The 21032-nt window shown below is 39.9% G+C and overlaps 1 protein-coding gene across 1 annotated transcript in view; it reads left to right on the forward strand.

Annotated features, from left to right (window-relative positions):
* The first annotated feature begins 312 nt into the window (after positions 1 to 312).
* plekhh3 (pleckstrin homology, MyTH4 and FERM domain containing H3) overlaps positions 313 to 21032 on the forward strand; it is a 43719-nt gene continuing 22999 nt past the window's right edge. The window contains exons 1-2 of the mRNA XM_079826831.1: positions 313 to 758; positions 12259 to 12314. Of these exons, the coding sequence (XP_079682957.1) occupies positions 624 to 758; positions 12259 to 12314 (191 nt within the window). The 5' untranslated portion in view covers positions 313 to 623. The remainder of the gene's footprint in view (positions 759 to 12258; positions 12315 to 21032) is intronic.

Below are 21032 nucleotides of genomic sequence, written 5' to 3' on the forward strand. Positions count from 1 at the left end.
TAATAATTACTAAGTAAACAGAGTGCAGACAATTTAGTATAAAGTACAGTTTCCTTGTGCATTGTCTAAATTTGACATGTGTTGCCTTATAATGCGAGTTAGGCCAAACAGTAGGCCTAAAAGTTTCTGATCCCATCACCGAATTGCTTCCATTTCCTGAAATGCTTGCAAGTGCAGCGAGCCAGACGGGGGCGGGGCGTTTTCTGGGCGTGTGCGTGATGAGCCAATCATCTTGCGATTGCGAACGCATGGGGTGACACGCCCCGCCCCTTCACTCATGCTGCTGAAAGAGTCTGCATGCTCATGTCCCGCAGAATCAGAGACGCGGTAGAAGGAGCCGATAAGACGCGATGCTTTATCTACTCTCCTTTTGAAAGCTCCCGTGAGATCCAAGTCTTTTATCAGTCTTTTTCTGAAGTTGGACACGTATTTGGATGTACCCCGTGTGATAAAACGCGGCATTTCTCAGTTGTCCCAGCCGAAATCGAGGAGTTTATTCTCTTGAATCAGCCCGTTTAATGTGACTAGCCATCCTCCATCTGTCCCATCTGCACAACAGCATCGGGACGGTGGACATCATTGGACATTTACGGATAGAGACTGGACGACACGCCGTGATTTGAATGCCTTTGCAGGGACTTTGGTGGCTTGTGTGCTGCAGACAAGGCTTCAGTTTGCTGGCTCGGGATCATGGAGAGAAAGAGGAGGAAGAGTCTTTCGAGTTACGCAATCAGGACGCGCGCACACACACGGGACGGGTATGTAGACAAAACTAACTCTGGGTCGCAAAACCTAGTAAATTGACTACCTAGACAACACTTTTGGCCGTCATGGTTCATTCTTTTAGTTTAAGTTAACTAATGTCTGTATCGATTTTACGCTTACTTTTTTAAAACGTATTTATCCTTTCTAAATGGTCTAGTTACTCCACTAGTCATTACCACAGAAGTAACAAGTAACTTTAATTGTTTCAAAGTAACACACTGCAGTTTCTCGCCATTGAATTCTATGGGGATGTGTGGTTCAGATCTCAATTCACCACTTTCAACTAGTAGACTATTGCTAGTTGCTGCTGGTACCCATTCCAGTTTACTAACAACTTTGTTTTAGTAGGCTACTTTATTAAGTATATAAACTCTTACAATAGTTACTAGTATTTAGTCCTTTACTAGAAGCCTACTTCTTTACTAGATACTTGTACCTATAGTATCTGAATGTAGTTTAGTTATATTTACTCTCATTACTCCCAATTGCTTTTGACATGCCATATAATGAATAGCCTAAGTGTTAGTGTCTATTTAATAAGTACTAGTAAAATTAATGACCAGTAGTAAAATAAATAAGTGTCCATGTAAAGAATAAGTGCCAACGTAATGAATAGTTTTTAATGAAATTGGAAAGGATACCAGAAAAAAGTACTATTAAGATTAATATTATTATTTATTATTGCCATAATCAGAGGCAATTTATACATGTGTTGAAGCTCAAAAGAGCATTTAAAAAAATTGATTCATATATGTGTGAATTATTTATAATATAGACAAATGTTGATATATTTCAAAGCAGCGCTGACATGGACAAATGTATTGACTTCTCAGTTTTTAAGTGGTGGAAATGGAGTGTGATGACACCAAGGTTATTCTAGCAAAACTAGTTTTACTGGTCATATTTTGACGATGAAAGTGAAGCGCTCAAGCTTTGCCTGCTAGATACCAATGCTTCCCATATTGTGTGAGACTTTCATACATATGTTCACTGTGTAGCTTTTTAATCCTGGCAACCCTATTACAGTGAAAAAAAATGAATGACACAATATGTAGTTGATCCTTTGTCTGTAAGAAAACTGTACTTCCAACAAACACACAATAGCTTATTGTTGAGGTGTTTCATGAATAGCCCATGCGAATTAAAAAGGTGCAAATCATAGTGAAGAACTGAGATGAAGGGTTCCTGTGAAATGTAATGAACAGTGAAGGGCATTCAGCTGAGCCAGCACTCAGGTCCCCCATCTATTTTATGCCTCTGTTGAACTGAACACATCCGCATGATCAAATATTTAATAATGGCTCCTCTGTCAGTAAAATCTCTGGTATTGATCCCCACTTGTACACTAAATGAGTTTTTGAACAGCCAGTGTGCCTTTTTCACACTCACACAAAGGCTATTTTGAGCTGTTCTGAATGAAAGCATAAATATTTCCAGTAGACGACCCTATGTTCTTTTTGGGATGGCTAATCGCCTTGGCTACAACCGAAAAGTATTCCAAACTATGACCCAACACCCACATGTAATGCTGACTTACCTAATGTGTACTATCTACAGTTTATATCAGTCCTCCAATAGGCTGGTATGAAGACTTCTTGACATGTCTGGACATACAGTATATACACACACACACTTTATGAAACTCTCAGTGGTTTTCTAATCAGGCCCATATTGTGAAACCATGTTAAACACAATACACTGGGCCAATCAATAAGAAACAGCCTAAGGGACCTTTTGCACCAATCTCTTATGGACTGACCTCTTATCTCTCCCTACTCCCTTTATCCCCACGCCATCCATTCTCAACAGACTAATCACCCTAAAATCAATAATCTCCTTAATATTTCTTGAAGTCTCATGCCATTAACCCATTTATGGCTCTATGAAGGACTTCTATGTGTGTGCGCATGTGTCAGGGTAATGGGGGTAGAAAATAGGAGGTTAATAGGTCAGTGCACCCCCTTTCCCCAGGGTCATCATGCACCAATTTTTTTTTCTTCTAAGGAGGCACTAGTGGCAGTCCTTGGTGCCTATAGACGAGAAAAGACATGGTCAAAAAAAAAAAAAAAACATTTTATAGTGTTAGATAGTATAGACCAAATGTAGACATCTGAATGGGTGGTTTCTGGAGCTTTAGACCAACCCAGTTTAAATTTGATTGCATGATTAAATTTGATGCATTTGATCCATTGAACACAGCCAGACTCCGGTATGTGATGTAACCATTGTTATAGTCAACTCAGTGGCTGCCACATCGTTGAGTATCACATAGAGTAATGAATCAGCTTTAAATACTTGATAATCATCTCTAACTGTTTGAATGGCTATTGTAATACGAGTGACCATTTGCTGAGTCATTGTTTAAGGGCACACGGAGCCTGAACTTTTATTAGCCTTTTCTTGCTGTTGTACTACCATAATTCTCTCTTGCTATTTTCACTGTTGCAACGTGCCGTTATTGATTATTGATAATAAAAGATATTGATATCTAGAGTGCATCTGCAAAGCCTGGCTTCCTCTTCATGCCAGGCAGGATCAATAGTCCGGGCAACAACCTTCAGTTGTCCTTACTAGGAGAAACTGTATGGTTGCTGCTCAGGTTTTGGTGGATGACGTCTATTTTTCTGTTGTTTATAATTAGCACTCTGCCATTTAAGGGTTTTGACTAACAAAGCTGATTCTTTAAGGACTTTGTAACATGTTGGAAAATTAAGCTAAACTGTGTTTTGCAACATGGTTACTGGTTTATAACTAAACTAATCACTGCTTGACCAGCCACCAAAACCAGGTTGACCATCTTAAACTGGTGGGAATCCAAAATGGTCTACCTGCCCATGATCAGTTTGGACCAGCTGACTGGCTTTTACTGTTGTTAAAGGGATAGTTCACTCAAAAATTAAAATTAACCCATAATTTACTCACCCTCAAGTCATCCTAGGTGTATATGACATTCTTCTTTCAGACGAATAAAATCTGAGTTATATTACAAAAGTCCAGACTAATCCAAACATTAGAATTGGATTCATAGTTGCTCTGTTTTTGAAGTCCATAAAAAGTGCATCTGCCCATCAAATAACGTGCTCCACGCGGCTCTGGGATGTTAATAAAGGCCTTCTGAAGCGAATCGATGCGTTTGTCTAAGAAAAATATCCATATTTAAAACTTTATCAAGTAAACTTTCGACCGACCGCCTTCCCTGTTCAATTTATGTAAAAATTGTTGAAAGTTCCCCTGCCTATCGAAAGACTAACGTGACCAGGTACGCTTGTCATGACGTGACGGACGCATCTTGAGTTTCACTTTCAACATTCAACACTTTTCCATGGAATGCGGTCAGTCGAAAGTTTACTTGATAAAGTTTTAAATATGAATATTTTTCTTATACAAACGCGTCGATTCACTTCAGAAGGCCTTTATTAACACCCCGGAGCCGTGTGGAGCACGTTATTTGATGGACAGATGTACTTTTCATGGACTTCAAAAACAGAGCAACTATGAATCAAAAACTAATGCTTGGATTAGCCTGGACTTGAGTAATATAACTTTATTCGTCTGAAAGAAGAATGTCATATACACCTAGGATGACTTGGGGGTGAGTAAATTATGGGTTAATTTTCATTTTTGGGTGAACTATCCCTTTAAGCGAATTTCCGTGTGAGAAATCCAGACATTTCAATAAGAATCCACACAAACAAGAATTTCCCCACACAGGTATGCATAAGGTTGAAGTTGGTCATGCGAATTCACCATATTGATCATCAGAAAGCTGCTTGGTTTGAAAGTGACTTCTGTGTAAACTGTGTTTTATACAACCGCTATACTACTGACAATACACAATGGACCTTTTTGCCCACTAAATTTCGCTAATGTGACCACACCTTTCAACTAGCTAGCTACCATATTCTAAAACATAGCTAACAGCTAGCTGGATTTTCCAGCATGGAATTTTTTCAGCCTAATTCAGTTTAGCTTAATTTATATAAGTTTAATGTCCTTTAAAGAACTGAAAAAGAAAGTTTCATTACACATTTTGGGTGTTTTTTGCTCAATTTGATGAAATATTAGCAAGCTTTTACCCCTAGTCAGACTTAAAACCAGGTACTTAAGGAAGTTGGGCTTTCACTGTCAACTACTGTATTATTGCAAGGAGGAAATGCATGCTTGGAAGACATGGAGGGTACAGAGAGGACTGGTTTGGCTGAAGTCTAGGAAAGCCCGCTCCGGAAACATCCATTGACGTGTTTACACAAAGACCTCCTCCATTGCGCCCAACCCTCTATAGGCCACACACTCAAGCAGGTGGTCAGACCCCACAGACATGTGTGTTTGGATACTTCCTCTCTGCAGTGACTGTTAACGGTCCTTTTTTGTGCCACAGGAGACCGCAGCTGAATGTATCATCTCCACCTTTAACTCAAATGTACATCTGTAGGCCTACTATATATATGCTGAAACAAACCTTACATTTCATCCTACAGTATGTGAAGTTAATATTTTGGCTCATAACCTACAATGCCAAATTAGAGGGTAATAGTTTAACCAAAAATGAAAATTCAGTCATCCTTTATTTATCCTCATGTTGAATGACTTTCTTACTTCTGTGGAACATAAAGTAACATATTTTGAGAAATGTTTTTCTCCATTCAATGAAAGGTCAATGGGGTGCAAGAAACATTCTTCAGAATGTCTTTCTTACACAGAAAGCAGGTTTAGAATTGCATGAAGATGGCAAACGTTCCCTTCAAGGCCATTATAGTCTGTTGGAGGTGTGTAGTGCTGGTTCAGGGATCTGCTCCTCCATGTGTGAGACTCTGACGTCAGCAGTGCTCCCCTAATCAAGCTGGCCAAACAGACAGCGGGCGAGCTGAAAGAGCGCCTCTGTTTGTCCTGCATGCTCTTGCTCTTCCCCCTCTTTCCTATTTTAGAGTGACGAACTACCCTCGCTTCACTCATCTGCGTTTCTCTTAGGAGACACAGAACTTTCTTTTTGTTTTTGACATTGAAAATGTTATGACACCAGGACACCCGCCCACTGCAGCTGTTGAGGTGAGGAGCAGGGCATCCTGGGAAAGAAACACAAACTGGCAGGAGTTTCTGGCACAGACCTGGTGCTGTTAATGTTTAACTGTAGAACCATAGAGCTTTTAGATGGTATTTCCCCCACACCCTCTACAACAAGCCAAAATCTTGCGCTATGCAGGTTTAAATTGAGGTTTAATGTTTTGTTGTTGTTTTTGTTGGAGAGATATGGGCAAAATAAACTGATTTTCCATAACGCTACATTTGTTTTTCCCCTTATGTTTTCACTTTTTAGTCTCGTAGCTTGCCAGCAACACACAGTAACTTAGACAACTTGTTACATAAACATAAAAACAGGTTTGACTGATACCTTGAAATTCAATATAAAAAGATGAAGTGGTGGTCTTTCACATGACCAAAAATGGGGGGGGGGGGTTAATTTAATATTATATTGTGTTTGGCTAGTCCTGCCTGTCCCTAAAAGTCCCTTCAAGTTAGAACCAAAGAAAAAAACAAAAATGCACACAGGCGAACATCTGCTCCAGAGGCCCGTGGTTGGCAGAGCAGTGGCATTTCCGCCCGCTTACTCAACCCTGTCTCTTGGGACACAAGAACGGAAGTAGCCACGGAACAAACCCATCACGGCATCTCCTGCCTGGATGATTCATCCTGCTCCTCATCCCAGAAAGCTCTTGCCAGAGTTCCTGCTCACACGCCATACCTTTCCCAGCCTAAACCCTGATCAAGCTCTACTTGGATATAGAGTGCTGCAGGGATGTCATATTTTGTAGGCCAAAAGCCAGTAACCAGTTCGCATTTTAGCACTTACCTTTCCGTCGTCCTGAAGTCAACGTTTTTTTGAACGGGTTATTGGCTAAATGCCTGAAATAGTCTGTGGTTTTGAACACTAGCGCAATATATTTTCCTGTTTTATTCTACCACGTAAAATACATCAGTAATACACCCTTATTGTTTTGAAAAGGCGGTTGCTAACAAGTGGCTAAATGGGACTACAGAGGTTATCAGGGACATTAAATGTCATCACTCTGAACAGGAAACCTAATCTACTCACTTGCCCGCTTCTTACAGTCTCATTGTGTTTATAATTGTGGTCTTGCAATGCAAACTATTTAGTCTCAAACCTGCTGGGAAAAGGTTTTTAAATAAAGACTGAAAGAGCTGTCGGAAGCTTAGAGATGGTGATGGTGATGCCGAAGGTATTTGACCATGGTGTAGTCTTTTTATTGCCTATGTATAGCTATCTGGCAATTTGTATTTAGGCTTCAAAATTCACCAGTGTTGTGTTCATTTGAGAAGATTATCATGATGAATCAATGGTCACAGAACTATTTTTCTGCAATAATCCAAAAGCCAATGGAAAAGTCAGATGGTGTGTGAATCAGGGACCTAGACTGACAAGCCAGATCCACATCAAGATGTTGGGTCTGGAAATTCACCATTGACAGGGCTCAATCCGAGGGGCGGGACAAACGGTTGTCTTTCAAATTCCCTCTGCACGCAATTGGATAGCGCCATGAGCGCCACAACCAACCAGAGCGAAGAAGAAGGTGAAGCCGAGCTAACGTTAGTTGATAGACTTTCGCCGTATCGGGTAGGCAAAACTCCGAACATATCTTCTTTTCTTAAGAATGACTTCAGTGCCGTTCTTTGTTCTTTTCTCAAAGAAAAGCTTAACTCCAAGTCTTCCAGAGTCACGGCCAAAGCCGATTCAAAAGACCGCTGTTCGTCAGCTTCTTTGTTTACGAGTAGCACCGGAGTTTGATTTTTCCAGCTCTCAGGTCTACCGAGAGTTGCTAGACTACACTCGCGGCAAAATACATTTTCTGCCGCTAGTGTGCGTCTAGATTTCTAGGCTATCAGGGACCTGGATTGGCCAACAAAATTATGTAATCACTCTATCGTGTGAAAAGAACTAACTTTGACAATTGTAAACTCTTGATATGTCTTGGGAAGTGGCTCGCTGTAGAAGATATGCTACCAAAGAAGAATTTGTGTGTCCTTTCCTGAAATTCATCAGAATTCTGATGTGCGTTTGTTCTTAAAGCACTACAAATTAAAAGAAAAGCGTGTGCCACTCAGAAGAACGGTATGGTGAAGAGAGAGCAAGAGAGCGAGGTTTAATGACACCTCTCAGTCTCTCCTGCCGAGCCTGTCCAACGTTTATGGTGCCTCTCCACCCTGGTTAAACATTAAGCGAGTCTCATTATACACACCCCTTTTTCTCTGTAACACACTTTTACCTCCTTTCTCTCCTCCATTCTGCTCTTTTATTTCCACTCTTCCTCTGGCAGAGACCACAGCCCTCCATCTTACTAGGCCATTATAATATTTTTAAATGTTTTTCTTGCAGCAGTGATTGTTACATTCAGATAGTGTTAAATGATAGAGTTGGCTGCATTTGATAATATTTGAACCAGTTTTTTTGCATACACTTTTTTCAGTTTACCCTCTGTATACATATGTTCTTGCTGCTGAAAATTCAGCTTTGCCTTTACAGGAATACATTACATTTGAAAATGTATTCAAATAGAAAAGTTATTTTAAATTGCAATAACAATACAAAATATTACAATCTTTTTTTTTTAAATAAAAAATGCATCCTTGGGCACTCTAAGAAACATTATGAAATCTAATTTATAGAAACAAAATGAAAAATTGTATTTACTTTTCATTGAAATGTTTGGTGTTCGGAAAAGATCGGAAAAGATTTGTGATATTTTGGCTGTTTAGCCCCATGACCCCCAGGAGCCCCCAGTGCGGCACGGAACGTTCCTCCGAGGCTGTGCCAAATCCCTGAAACATGATGCCACAGAGTGGCACAGACTTAGACACACACTCACACACACACACACACACACACATAGAAGTGCGTGTCTGTGAAAGAGGTCAAGGTGAGGGGGGGGCTAGAGTTACAGCTGATGTGGAGAGTCAGACTACAGCCGGGATCGATTTTGATAAACCTTTTGATAAAGTCACTGGACCAAAGGGCAGAATCAGAGCCAACACATACCGGCTGTTAACGGGAACCAGCAGATGAGCTGAGCGTGGCATTGCAGCCTGGGGCTGCCAGTGAGTGGGTGGTTGACAGGGGTCAGATGGTCATTTCAGTGGGTAGAAATACATGGTTGTATAAATGGGTCTCCTTGTAATTTTCCTGGAAATCAACTTTAACTAGAATCCGCTCATAAACAGTATTTATTGCAAATTGCGGGCTGCTCGCTGCCTGTATGGTGAAACACTGCTGTTATTGACTACAGCACCATTCACAAGAAAATTGCTGGCAAAACGGTTGGAGCAAACTAATCCTTCAGGACACTTTTGTACACGTTTATTTGTAGCCATCACCTCCCAGAAGGTATCGGAGGCTTCGCTCTGTGTGTTTTAGGTTAATAGTGTTGACAGAGGCAACATAGTTCAAAGTTGGAAATGTTTCCCTCTATGTTTTCTTTTTCTTTTTGTCCCTTCCTATCGCATGCCATTAAAGGTATAATTCACCCAATAATGAAAATTCTACCATAATTTATTTACCCTCATGTTGCTCCAAAAATGTATGACTTTTTTTGTTTTGTCTGTGAAACACACAAGATATTTTCAGAAATATATTTTGCTAGAAACTTTCTTAAAAATATATTTTCCGTGTTCTTCCACAGAAGAAAAAAATTCATAGAGTTTTGGAACAGCATGAGGGTGAGTAAATGATGACAGAATGTTCATTTTGGGGTGAACTTTCCCTCTAGGATTTAGGTTTACATGCATGTCAAGTAGCACAGAGAGGAAACTAAAGCTGACATCAGATCCGTTTGCAGGGAAGGACAGTGTGTATTTACTGTCCACTGGGTGTGAAGGGTCTGAGGGCTGGCTCCGGGACAGAGTTGGTCCAGAGGGGCTGGGTGGGGCAGAACTGGGTTGGTATTGCGTGTAGACGGATTGAACACAAAAGCTCTCTGTGAAAGTTCTGAGAAAGGCCTCGTTTTGAATGTTATGATCTGCCTGCAGCAGTTGAGTGCCTGGGACTGCTCTCTCTCTTTCTCTCTGTGTGTGTGTGTGCGTGTGTGTGTGTGCTTGAATCCACTGCCAATTACTACAGAAGAGGTGCACTTGTTCAAAGAGGTGTGTGTGTGTGTGTGTGTGTGACTAGATTTCTGAAGAATGTTAGCCAAATAGAAAAAGCTCAAAAGCAAAAAGATTTTAAAAGAAACTAACAGTTATATTTTTTTAATGTAATGTTACAAAATGTTAAAGTGTCAATACTAGCTGGCTTTCCATCCAAAAGTGAAGCGAATCTTTTCAAAGTTTGCAAAAAAAGGAAATCACAAACAAATGTGAATTAGGTGCATTTCCATCGAGTTGTTTGAGTGGATGACGTTGGTATTGGTAACCTAGTAACAACAGTAAATAAAACACCACCGAGAGTAAAAGCTTTTTTTCAGTGTGATGGAAACATAATTAATGAAACAGAACTAGTGACAGATATGTTCCCTATTATGACAGTTTTTATGCAGTTAATTGTAAGAGAGGGTTTAAAGATCAAATTGACCGGCATATGCCGCCTGAGAGAAGTCTGCCATTTCACCAGAAGATCCAGTTATAAACTTTTGATTTAGAGGTCAAAAAGAAATTTAAAAATGAAACATGCGTGGATGAATCATTCACAATAAGATCAATGACACTCATTTAGAAAATAGATATGGTGATGTGGTGATTTTTTTTCATTTTATCCATTCATCAATTCTTCAAACCGATTATTGCGACTGCCTTTTATTTAAAAGTTTTATGTCAGCGTTTAGGAATTGGTTTAGAGAATTGGTGTTTTTTCTTAGCATGTTTCCTATGCAGTACCTAGGGTGTCCTGGGTTGTTTTTAGTGCATTTTGATACAGTTGTTAAGATGTTCTGAGTTTCTAGATTGTTCTGCTATGTGGTGGCTAGGGTGTTATGACTGATTTTAGTGCATTGCTGTGCAGTTACTAGAGTGTTTTGGGTAGTTTCAGCATGTGGCTTTGCTGTTGCTAGGGTGTTCTGACTCTGACTGCATTGTTGTTACCAGGGGAAAGACCACTTGGAAATGAAATTGCACACATCTCCTCTAAAAGCTGCTTGATTTGACATATCAAATAGTGCAAGACTAGTTTAGTACCTATGGTTTGTTCAAATACCCAACCTTAGGCGTGAGTAGTAATAGTGATGCTTGTCTTGTCTAGCTTAATTTAAGAACAATAGAGGTCAATGGGAAGTCCAAATTTAGACTGCTAGCTAGGTGATTTTGTGTGTGTGGTCGTTTCAGAAAGTTACACTGTATCATGTAGCAAAGAGGAAGTGTGGTCAGTTTTGTACCAGTCAGCTTTATATCCGCAGAGCCTTGGCGGTTTTCTCTAACCAAGGGAGACTTTTTGAGTCCAGGAAATGACCTTATGACTCACAGCACTAGACTAGGCATTGGTACCATTGTTTGATAATTACCGTACAAATCGCATGACTAAATTCATCATTAATTCATAATTCAATTTCTGACTGATGAAACAGCCAGCTGACTGCCAAAACGACCGATTGCTACATTTTCTTTTGGTTAGCTGCGTTGAGCCACATCAAAGGGTTTCCAGGTCATTCAGGTTGACCTTTCCTGGACCCCTGCTGCAGTCCAGAGCTCTTTTCTGGTTCCGTTTTCCCCTCTTTAATATGAGCTCTGAGATTGCGAAGGGGAAGCCAGACTGGAGGAATGCACTAAAGAATCCGGACTTCCCTTCAAATCTTAGTCCGCCACGATGTCAATCATCTGCGCAGGCGGCAACAGCCAAAACATCTCCGATAGATCGTTTTTGAGTCCACTGCTCTTTTTAGCATATTGTGAATGGTTTGTGCAACCAGTTTAGACAACATTGAACTCAATAAGCTTTTTTCCATTTAGTGTTTATAGACGGGGAGCTTTTCACAACTTGGAACTATTTATTGATTTAATGTTAACATACCTGCCTAAATCTGCTTTTTAACGTAAACTATACTGATAAGGACCATAGTACAGGTATAGTTCATCATAAGTGGCCTATTCATAAAAAATGGCCAATACTCATATACTCGTATAGATGGTGCATAGGGTCAAACTAGCAACTAGACAAAACACCATTAGGGTAACACGGCACACTTTAATAATACAATAAACAGTAACTAAACAAACAGGTAATGGAACAAAACACTGTGATGGACATTAATGACACAAATGGGAAGAAATTAATTTAGTGTTTGTATTTACTACTGAAATTTGGTTCCATGACAACCCAAAACTGAAGTAGCATATCAAACCATGTGATGTTTGTTGAACACATCAAAAGAGGGGAAGTGTGGAAAAAGAGAGTGAATGTTCTCTACACATCCTTCGAGAATATGTAGCTGAGTTTACGGGAAGTGTGAGATCAATACCTGCCAGATGCCCATGTATTCTGTCCTTTCTCCTTTACAGGCACAACTAGAGGTCACTCTGTCTCAGCCCACTCGCACAGCCAACGGCACACCCTGGTGAGTTCAGACATTAATGATGTTTAATAGGAGTGTGCGTGTGTGTGTGTGTGTGTGCGCGTGCATATGTGTCTGTCTTACTGTACATGTCCTTCACCAACCTGGACTGAGAGAGATGTGAATACAAATAGATTTGTCTGTCCGTACAGCACACCTTACAAAAAAAGCCTTGTGGCGCTGCTGTGAGAGTGGTATCAGATTGTAATACCACGGTATTTTGATATTATAGTACATAAAGTATCTCTTATGCTCACCATGGCTGCGTTTATTTGATCATAAATTCAGCAAATATTGTGTATATATTTTGTTTGTGCTATTTAAATATAATTTAAAAAGTGTAATTCATTTCAAAGCTGAATTTTCAGCATCATTACTCCAGTCTTCAGTGTCACATTATCCATCAGAAATGATTCATGATGATTTGCTGCGCAAGAAACATTTCTTATTATTATCAGTGTTGAAAACAGCTGTACTGTTTAATATTTTTTTGATGAATAGAAGGTTGAAAAGAACAGCGTTTTTTAAAATATACACACCAGGTTGTACAACCACTTGTAAGATAATGGTATGTGGGTCAGCCTGACTGTGTCATATAGATGTGGGTGTGTCACAGCACAAAGAATCAAACACACAGAAAACATTTACTGTACATTTAATCACTACAAATGAGCAGTTATTTTATAGTATTATCAAGATTGTGAAGCCTTGAATCTAGAGGGTGTGGGTGGGTGGTTCAGGTAAACCCAACATTATGTGAACAAAATGTCCCCACAAAGATGGCAACATCCAAAATCCTTGTCCTTGGGGGACATTTTTGGTCCTCATGAGGCTTCTAAATCATACTAAGTTTAAAAAAAAAGAAGAAGCAAAAATGCAGAAAGATTTCTGTGATGGGTAGATTTAGGGGTAGGGTTAGTTTAGGGGGATAGTATAAACAGTTTGTACAGTATAACAATCATTATGTCTATAGAAAGTCCCCATAGAACACGAAAACCCAACATGTATGTTTAACAGGTTGAGATTTGCATGAAACCTTCAGCCAGACGGTGACTCAGTCTCTTTTATCGCGTGTAGAGGTCGCTCAGTCTCATCACGGATTAGACACATACGTCCTGTCATCCTGAGTGCTTTCTGTCTCGCTCAGCCGGCTGGATGTGGAATGTCTTGGGAATATTCTTGAGTAAACCGTATTATTTTTAGCAGAGGTCAGAAAGACTCACTCCATCATACTGTCCTCAATCAGCATATCTGAAAGAATGTATTGTCTTTTTTATCTCAAACAAAAGAACATTTTGTTCATGTTTGGCTGTAGGTTTTAGGTCTTTCTCCTCTTGGCCAGCTGTTCTGAACTGTCAGTCCATTTAAGGGGTCAACCCGACAGGTCAAAGCTTGGTGTTAATGTGTTTCCCACGTTTCAACAGCTGAGCTGGACTTTCATGTTTTCTATATTGAAATCTGTGTTATATTTGTGAATGTTATGATCTGCCTGCAGCAGTTGAGTGAAATATATGTATATATTTAACTTTTTAAAAATGTTAACCTCTAGGATTTTTTATACACTCTGTGTGGTGCTTGTTGAGCACATTTTCACATATTCTCACATACACACACGCGCAAACTTACACACACACACACACACACACACACACACACACACACACACACACACACACACACACACACACACACACACACACACACACACACACACACACACACACACACACACACACGCATGTTTACTTAGCTGTCTAAAATGTAGCATATCATAGACTTCTATTGTTTTCATATAAAGCTAATTATAATTACTAGAAACTAACCCAAATGTGTAAATATATAACTATTAAGAACTCTAAAAGAAATATTTTAAGAATGAAAAAAAATAAATAATAATAATATATATATTCCTTATTTTTTGATTAACTATGACTATTATTATTTTTCCAAATGAGGACGTTCCTGAATGTCACCCATTTTCTTTCCTTTTATGGCCAATTTTGCCTTCAAACATGGCAGTATACACACACACTGTATATACATACACATGTGTGCAAGCCTTCCAGCAAGGGCATAGATTACTTGGTTACTAAATAAGCAGCACTGCATTTGAATTGGATTCAAATCAATAATTTATTGACTACAGTTCAACACGCCACATGAGTGCACTATAGAGAATAGTGTGTTATAGAGATTGTTTCACACTCTGAAGTGTACTACAGAGAGATGTATAAAAAAATAAAAGTATAAACGAGGAGTGAAGAACCTACTTAGTTCTTTGTTTATTTGTCATGCCATGCTAATGTCAGCTATGACAGTGGGAGTTTGCAGTTATAACAGTGACTGACCATTGATTTATTTAAACTTGTAAAATGAGTATCTGGGTTATAATAGCTTTTATCATTATTGTGTTAACCATTGATTAATCAACCTACTGATGTCTGTTACTGTAAGTCACATGGAGTTGGCAGTAAAAGTGTTATACACACCACACACACACACACACACACACACACACACACACAAAAGAAATCCCCTTGATTCAGTGGACGTTAATGGAGGGGTGCATACAATCTGTTTCCCTTCTTTCTACCTTTCCATGCCTCCATTTCTTTTATCAGTTTCCTGTCAGTGTGGGCCACACAGATGGTTTAGGTTAGTGAGCCTAGGCCACAGAGAGCGTCAGAGAGGGAGGGATACACACACAGTGCTACGTTGCCTTCATATTAACCGTTTTGCCTGGCAGTATTACCAACCCCAGAGTTTCCAGTTCCATGATGCTATTCCACTGAAAACATACAAAACATTTGAGTTCACGTCTTCCACCACAAAAACTTGAAAACTTCTACACAAACTTGAACTCGGATTGCCTGAAGCACTGTTGCGTTGGCCACAAAGCATGATTCTGACATAAAATTATTTACAAATATTAAATCAGCATTAATTCATTATTTAATTAATTAAAAAATTAATAAACTAAAAAATGTTCTCGCAATTGCGAGTTTACACAATTGTGATATAAAGTCAGAATTGTGAGATATAAACTCTTTCATAAGCTAAAAAATTTCAGAATAGCGAGATAAAAAGTCACAATTACCTTTTTTAAACAAGCTTCCTTAGTCATAATGTATAATTAATAGCTCACATAAAAAACTGTACGCCTTTTTAAAGACTTAAAGATGATCCCTGTGTTTTATTCCCGTCGTAGTAAAATTTAAATGTCCTGGAAAATGATGGCTGAAAAAGACTGGGAACCCTGCCAAGGCTGCATTTATTAGATCAAAAATACAGACTTAAAAACTTCTTTCTGACCTCGAAATATTAAAATAATTAATATATAACAATTTTAACTGTGCTTATAAAAGTACTTCAACTACTCAATTTGGCCCCCAATTGGGGGACAATTTCCTGTCACTTCCGTAAACAAGCACGATTTACTTATTTTCCTTTCTTCCCCTCATCAAATCAGTGCTCTGGGTGTTTCATTTTACATCTTTCAGCAAGCAGCAGCTACATTCTCAACAGCACTTCCCACTTTCCCTTACAAATAATCCTTCCTGTTCTTACTTTGCTCTCTCTCAATTTCTTTAACCCATTTTATAATGAGTTGAATTGACGTCTGTCTCTATCCCTCATCCATGTGTCAGTAAAGGCAACATCCCACATGATTGACAGTTCAGTTTGATATTTTGTCTAGGCCCCTTTATCTAATATTTCCATTTATTTGTATTTCTCTCTCTCTCTTCTCTCCGTGTCTAGATTTGGAGAAAGGCTCACTCACTTTCCTCTCCTCCTTCTATTATTCCTGCCGTTTAATCCTGTGTGACAAATTGCTTCCTGTTCTGCTCTCCCTCTTACAGGAAGTCGACTCGTAGGCCCCTCTTGGGGTCCACTGTTGTGGACTCTGGGAAAAGAGTGGGCCGTGGTGGGTATGTTTGGGATGGGTTTGATTGGACAGCTGTGGAAACCTTGGAGACCCCCAGCCCCTCCAACACACACACACACCACACACACACACACACACACACACACACACACACACACACACACACACACACACACACACACACACACACACACACACACACACACACACACACACACACACGCACACCCCCCTCACCCCCCTACAGATCCTCTACAGCAGTCCAAACCTGCATTCCAGCTGTGACTATTGAATAAGCCTCTACTTTACAGTTTCCAGACTTAAACTTCAAACGCCTCCAACATCTAACACATACTCACTCACACAATCACACAGCAGTGACAGCACAAATCTGCCAATGAATTTCAATCTTCAGTCTCCAATTGGAAAGAAAATGACAACTGAGACCTTTTAAATGTCTCTTTTAATTCTTCTACACAGCAACAAGTTTAAATAGAGAGCAAATGGAGAATTTTTCTCAGGAATAGCTATATTTTAAAGGGGTGGTAAAACACATTCTTTTGAAGGCTTGGCTGTGTTTGTGGGGTGCACTGTAACATGTGTTCATGCTTCGTTTTAAAAAAAATTGCCTTATTTGTCATATATTTGACCTTTATTCTACACTGCTCTGTCCCTCCTTGTAAAACGGTCTGATGCTTTCCGGGTTGTATGAAGCCAGTCCCTCAAAAATACGCAGTGGGCTCTGATTGGTTAGCTGGCCCAGTGTGTTGTGATTCGCTAACCGCCTAGTGTACGTTTGTCGGAAACGTCACGCCCCTTACCGGAGGCTGTGCTTTGGTCATAGAAACAACGGCATCAATAAAACCATACCAATCTGAGCCCGAATCAGACCCAGAACATTTGAGTGAAGATGATCGAGCAGAACCTGTTCAGTCCTCAAGAGTAAAGACTGCGGATCTATAATGATTGCTACTGAATGGCACTTTAACTTTTGTATTTTTAGAACGATTATAGCCAAATATCTGTCGCAAGAACTAACCCAAAACAAACACTAAGCACTGGCTTTAACTAGTAAGTTAGCCAAATCACACACAGAACCATGTTTAGCATGCCTGTAGATAAACAATACATAAAAGCTCTAATCAAAGAATCATTTACACTAATGCCAGGTTCGCTGTTGAGATTTTAACGTTAGTGTTTGTAACGTTAGGTGTTCGTCGGATAACGTTAAGTATGAATGAGCATTTAACAGACTGGTTTGCAGAACAGCGTTGTCATCTGTTTACTTCCTTGCTACAACATATTACAGGAAAACACATCGATGAAAAATAAATCAGACTTACAGGTTGTGGCCCGTAAACAGCTTCTGTTTGTAAATCCAGCTTTCAGGACAAGCCGTGGTGCATATCCTGTATTGAACTCGCGAAGTTTGTGGAAGTTTGTGTTGTCCTCCGTGAAATGTGCAGCGCGCGCGTCGTGCATCCACGCACCGGCAGTGTTTTTTTCACGCAGCTGACGTTGTGCAAATCTGGCATTGAAATCGCGAAGACGGTGGATGTTTTCCTCTGTTAGATGTGCTTAGATGTTAGATCTCCTCTGCAGGGAGCCCTGCGCGCGCCTGATTCCCCGCTGACTCAAACACACGTGCATATAACATGCTGTATGTTAAACGCTCTGCAACGCACCCCCGTCCCAAGGAAGGCTGAACAGATCAAGTACCCCAGACCTGCAATCCGGATGAAAATAACAGCGTTTCCTCGGCATCGCGGCAACAACACTCCAGCCTACTATACCACAACAGCGCCGCGATACAAAATGGCCTCACCCCCCCTTATTTAATATTCTCGGAGGAGGGGTTTATGTAAATATTGAGCCTGTTGATGTCACCAACCCTGGAGGAATGTGTGTAGTCGCCTACTGGCCGTTTGCTGTAGTTCTTAGAAACTGATTTCTTTAAAAGCAAATATCTCCCTTTGCTTTAAACTTTGCACGTTGTAACTTTGCAGATGTTGTTTATGCTCAAGCAGCAACATTACACGCTAGCTAAAGTTAGAATAGTGAAATCGTGGTTTACCACCCCTTTAAAGTTGAGAGTTTAACTTAATAAAAAAAATGTGTTAAACAGTTCTGAGGAAATTGGCACAGTAATAAGAATAGTAGTGGTGTTTTTTTTATTAAATGTAATAAATTAATTATAGTTTAGGGCACGGCAAGCGCTTTTTTAGGCTTTGCCAAATTTAATCTGTGATCAGAGGTAAATACTTTGTTAGGGAGCTGTAGGGGCCAAACATTTTGAAAATTGACGATGTGAATTGTTCAGTTACATGACATGAATGTATTTGGTAAGAGAGAGAGTATTTCATCATAGTTCATGCATATGTCTTCTTACCAAATAATTTTTTTTTTATCCACCTCAAGTTAGCATATCCTTTTCCCCCGCCGTGCATTATGAATTTTATTCACATCTTCATAATTTCCGTATGAATTAAAATCCTTCCCATACTGAATTATCTGAGCTATGCTAGTCACATACATTTTTATAGTTCTATAAAATAACATTTTTATTTCTCCTAATGAATTTTAGGAGAAACATCTGGGGTAAAGTGAATATGAAACACAAATAAGTCTCTATAAAGTCTCTTGAGAAATCAAAACAATAAAATATTAATTTGGAAACACATCCACACAATCTGTAAACGTACAGGATGATCTCATCATTCATTTCTACATTCCTCTTTGTATACAGGAAATATAACTTTCTTCTTCCTCATTTAAGTGACAGGATGGCCGAGTCAGAGCGCATAGGTTTGGCCTAGGGCCATGCTGATGTCACTGTGCGCCACTCTTATCCTTTATAATGGATCAAACAGTCACACCACGCCAAACCCTGTGCTTTATCAGTGCCTTCGCGTGTAGGTGTGGCATTTCAAGTTCAGACACACAATACAGTAACTGCACAGACACGTGTGTGTATGTTCTACTACGCATGTGTACATGTATAAGCTACTTTGAGAGGTTTGAACGAGACATGACCTGCTTCGTGTTGATCGGGAGCTGGTATTGTTAGGTAATCAACGACATGTAATTGTGTTGTGTGTTATCTGGCTCCAAGGTGCTCAGATTGATCTAGAGTGGCTCATTCACTCAGAAGGGCACCACTGTTGTTTAGACAGCCAAAGCCCAACTGAATCCCTTACTTCCTGCCTTTCTTGCTCACTAAATTTTCCCAGAGAAAAGGGCAGATAACATGGTTTTGTGACCATGCTTGCACTTTAAACAAAAAAAGGTTCTTCAGCCATCAATGGCTCGTTTCCACCGAGCGGTACAGTACAGTACGATTCGGGACAGTAAACCCTGATCTGGCTTGCGTTTCCACCAACAACAGTACCCTTACTTGATAGGCGTGGTGTATGCCAGAAAGTAGCCGTCAACGTCATTCTCGCACATAGTAGAAAGCGACACAGTAGATCTTGTTCTTGCTTCTCGGCATGTGACCGTTTGTCACAAGAAGAAGACGAGCTTTTATTGGGTTTCAACTTTATATAAAAAAATGCCTCCTCTTGCACAAGTGACGATTCTCTGTCAACCAATCAACGCTCTGCAGTTGAGCTTCACCCTTTAGGTACCGGACTACTGTTCTAGTAACGGAAGGGTGCCGAAAAAGTGGTACGGTTTGGTATTTTGGTACCATTTACAACTTCTGACCATCGGAACGGAAATGGTTGCTCTCCGTACTGTACTTTACCGTACCGCTCGCTGGAAACAAGCCATTAGAAACCATTCCATTATCAAAAGCCATTCTTCACTATAGAGGTGTCTTGATGTGTCTATCTATTCATTTGTTTGTTTGTTGTATCTTTTTTTTAATCTGTTTATAATTTGTTTGTTTACTCATCCCATCCCATCCCATCCCATCATTGAAGAGAGTACTCTGTATAAAACTGAAATCACTTTATTTTCTACGGTATATAGAGCATATTGTGAGTCTGCTGTTGCAGTTCAGCCACAGTACCACTTAAATGCTGCATGTGCATGCTGTTGGAAACAGGCCTTAGATTATGAGTTCCTATTTTGTAGTGCAAACTGTATGTTGAGTATTACGGGCTCCTGTACTGTCCTGTCTTGTACAGAGGTAAGAGATAATCCGATGAGTCAGTGTTTCATATCTCTCTATAACTTTCAAGTGAAATGAGGCGTGCACTGACTCCGATCTGGATCAGTCATCGCCTGCTGCTCCAGTTTTTCAGTTTAGCACCAAAATATCTATCCTTTTAGGTCACCGTCACAGACTTCTCTGAACCCCATGTTCATAAAAACTTTTTTAGTTTTACTGATAGTCTAGACAGATAGTAAAACAGTTCTAGCCCCCGAGACATGAGTCATAAAGCTCATCTCCACTTTTATACCCCATATCCATAAGATATCTTACTGCCCTCTAAAGTCTCTATATAGCAGAGCATGTTCATCTGTATCTGCGTGTTGGTCTCATTCCAGCAGCCTCTAGCAAAGATAGAGTATGTGTGTGTTAATGCTGTCTAGATTAGGATAAGGGTTATTCTCATGCCTGTGGGACAGAGAAGGTTTTTTGTTCAAATCGGCTTGTTGATCTTGATTCTGCTCTGATCCATAAACCGGTTCTGGCAGGTTCTGACCGGCTGATTCCAGCCCTCACAGTTCCTGTGACTGGAGGCTTCCTCTTTTTGTGCGCTCTCTCTCTCTCTCTCTCTCTCCTCTCTCTCTCTCTCTCTCTCCTCTCTCTCTCTCTCTCTCTCTCTCTCTCTTTCTCTCCTCTCTTTTCTCTCCTCTCTCTCTCTTTCTCTTTCTCTCTTTCTGAT

This window comes from Gobio gobio (genome assembly GCF_949357685.1).
Source record: "Gobio gobio genome assembly, chromosome: 1".
Classification (NCBI taxonomy): Eukaryota; Metazoa; Chordata; class Actinopteri; order Cypriniformes; family Gobionidae; genus Gobio; species Gobio gobio.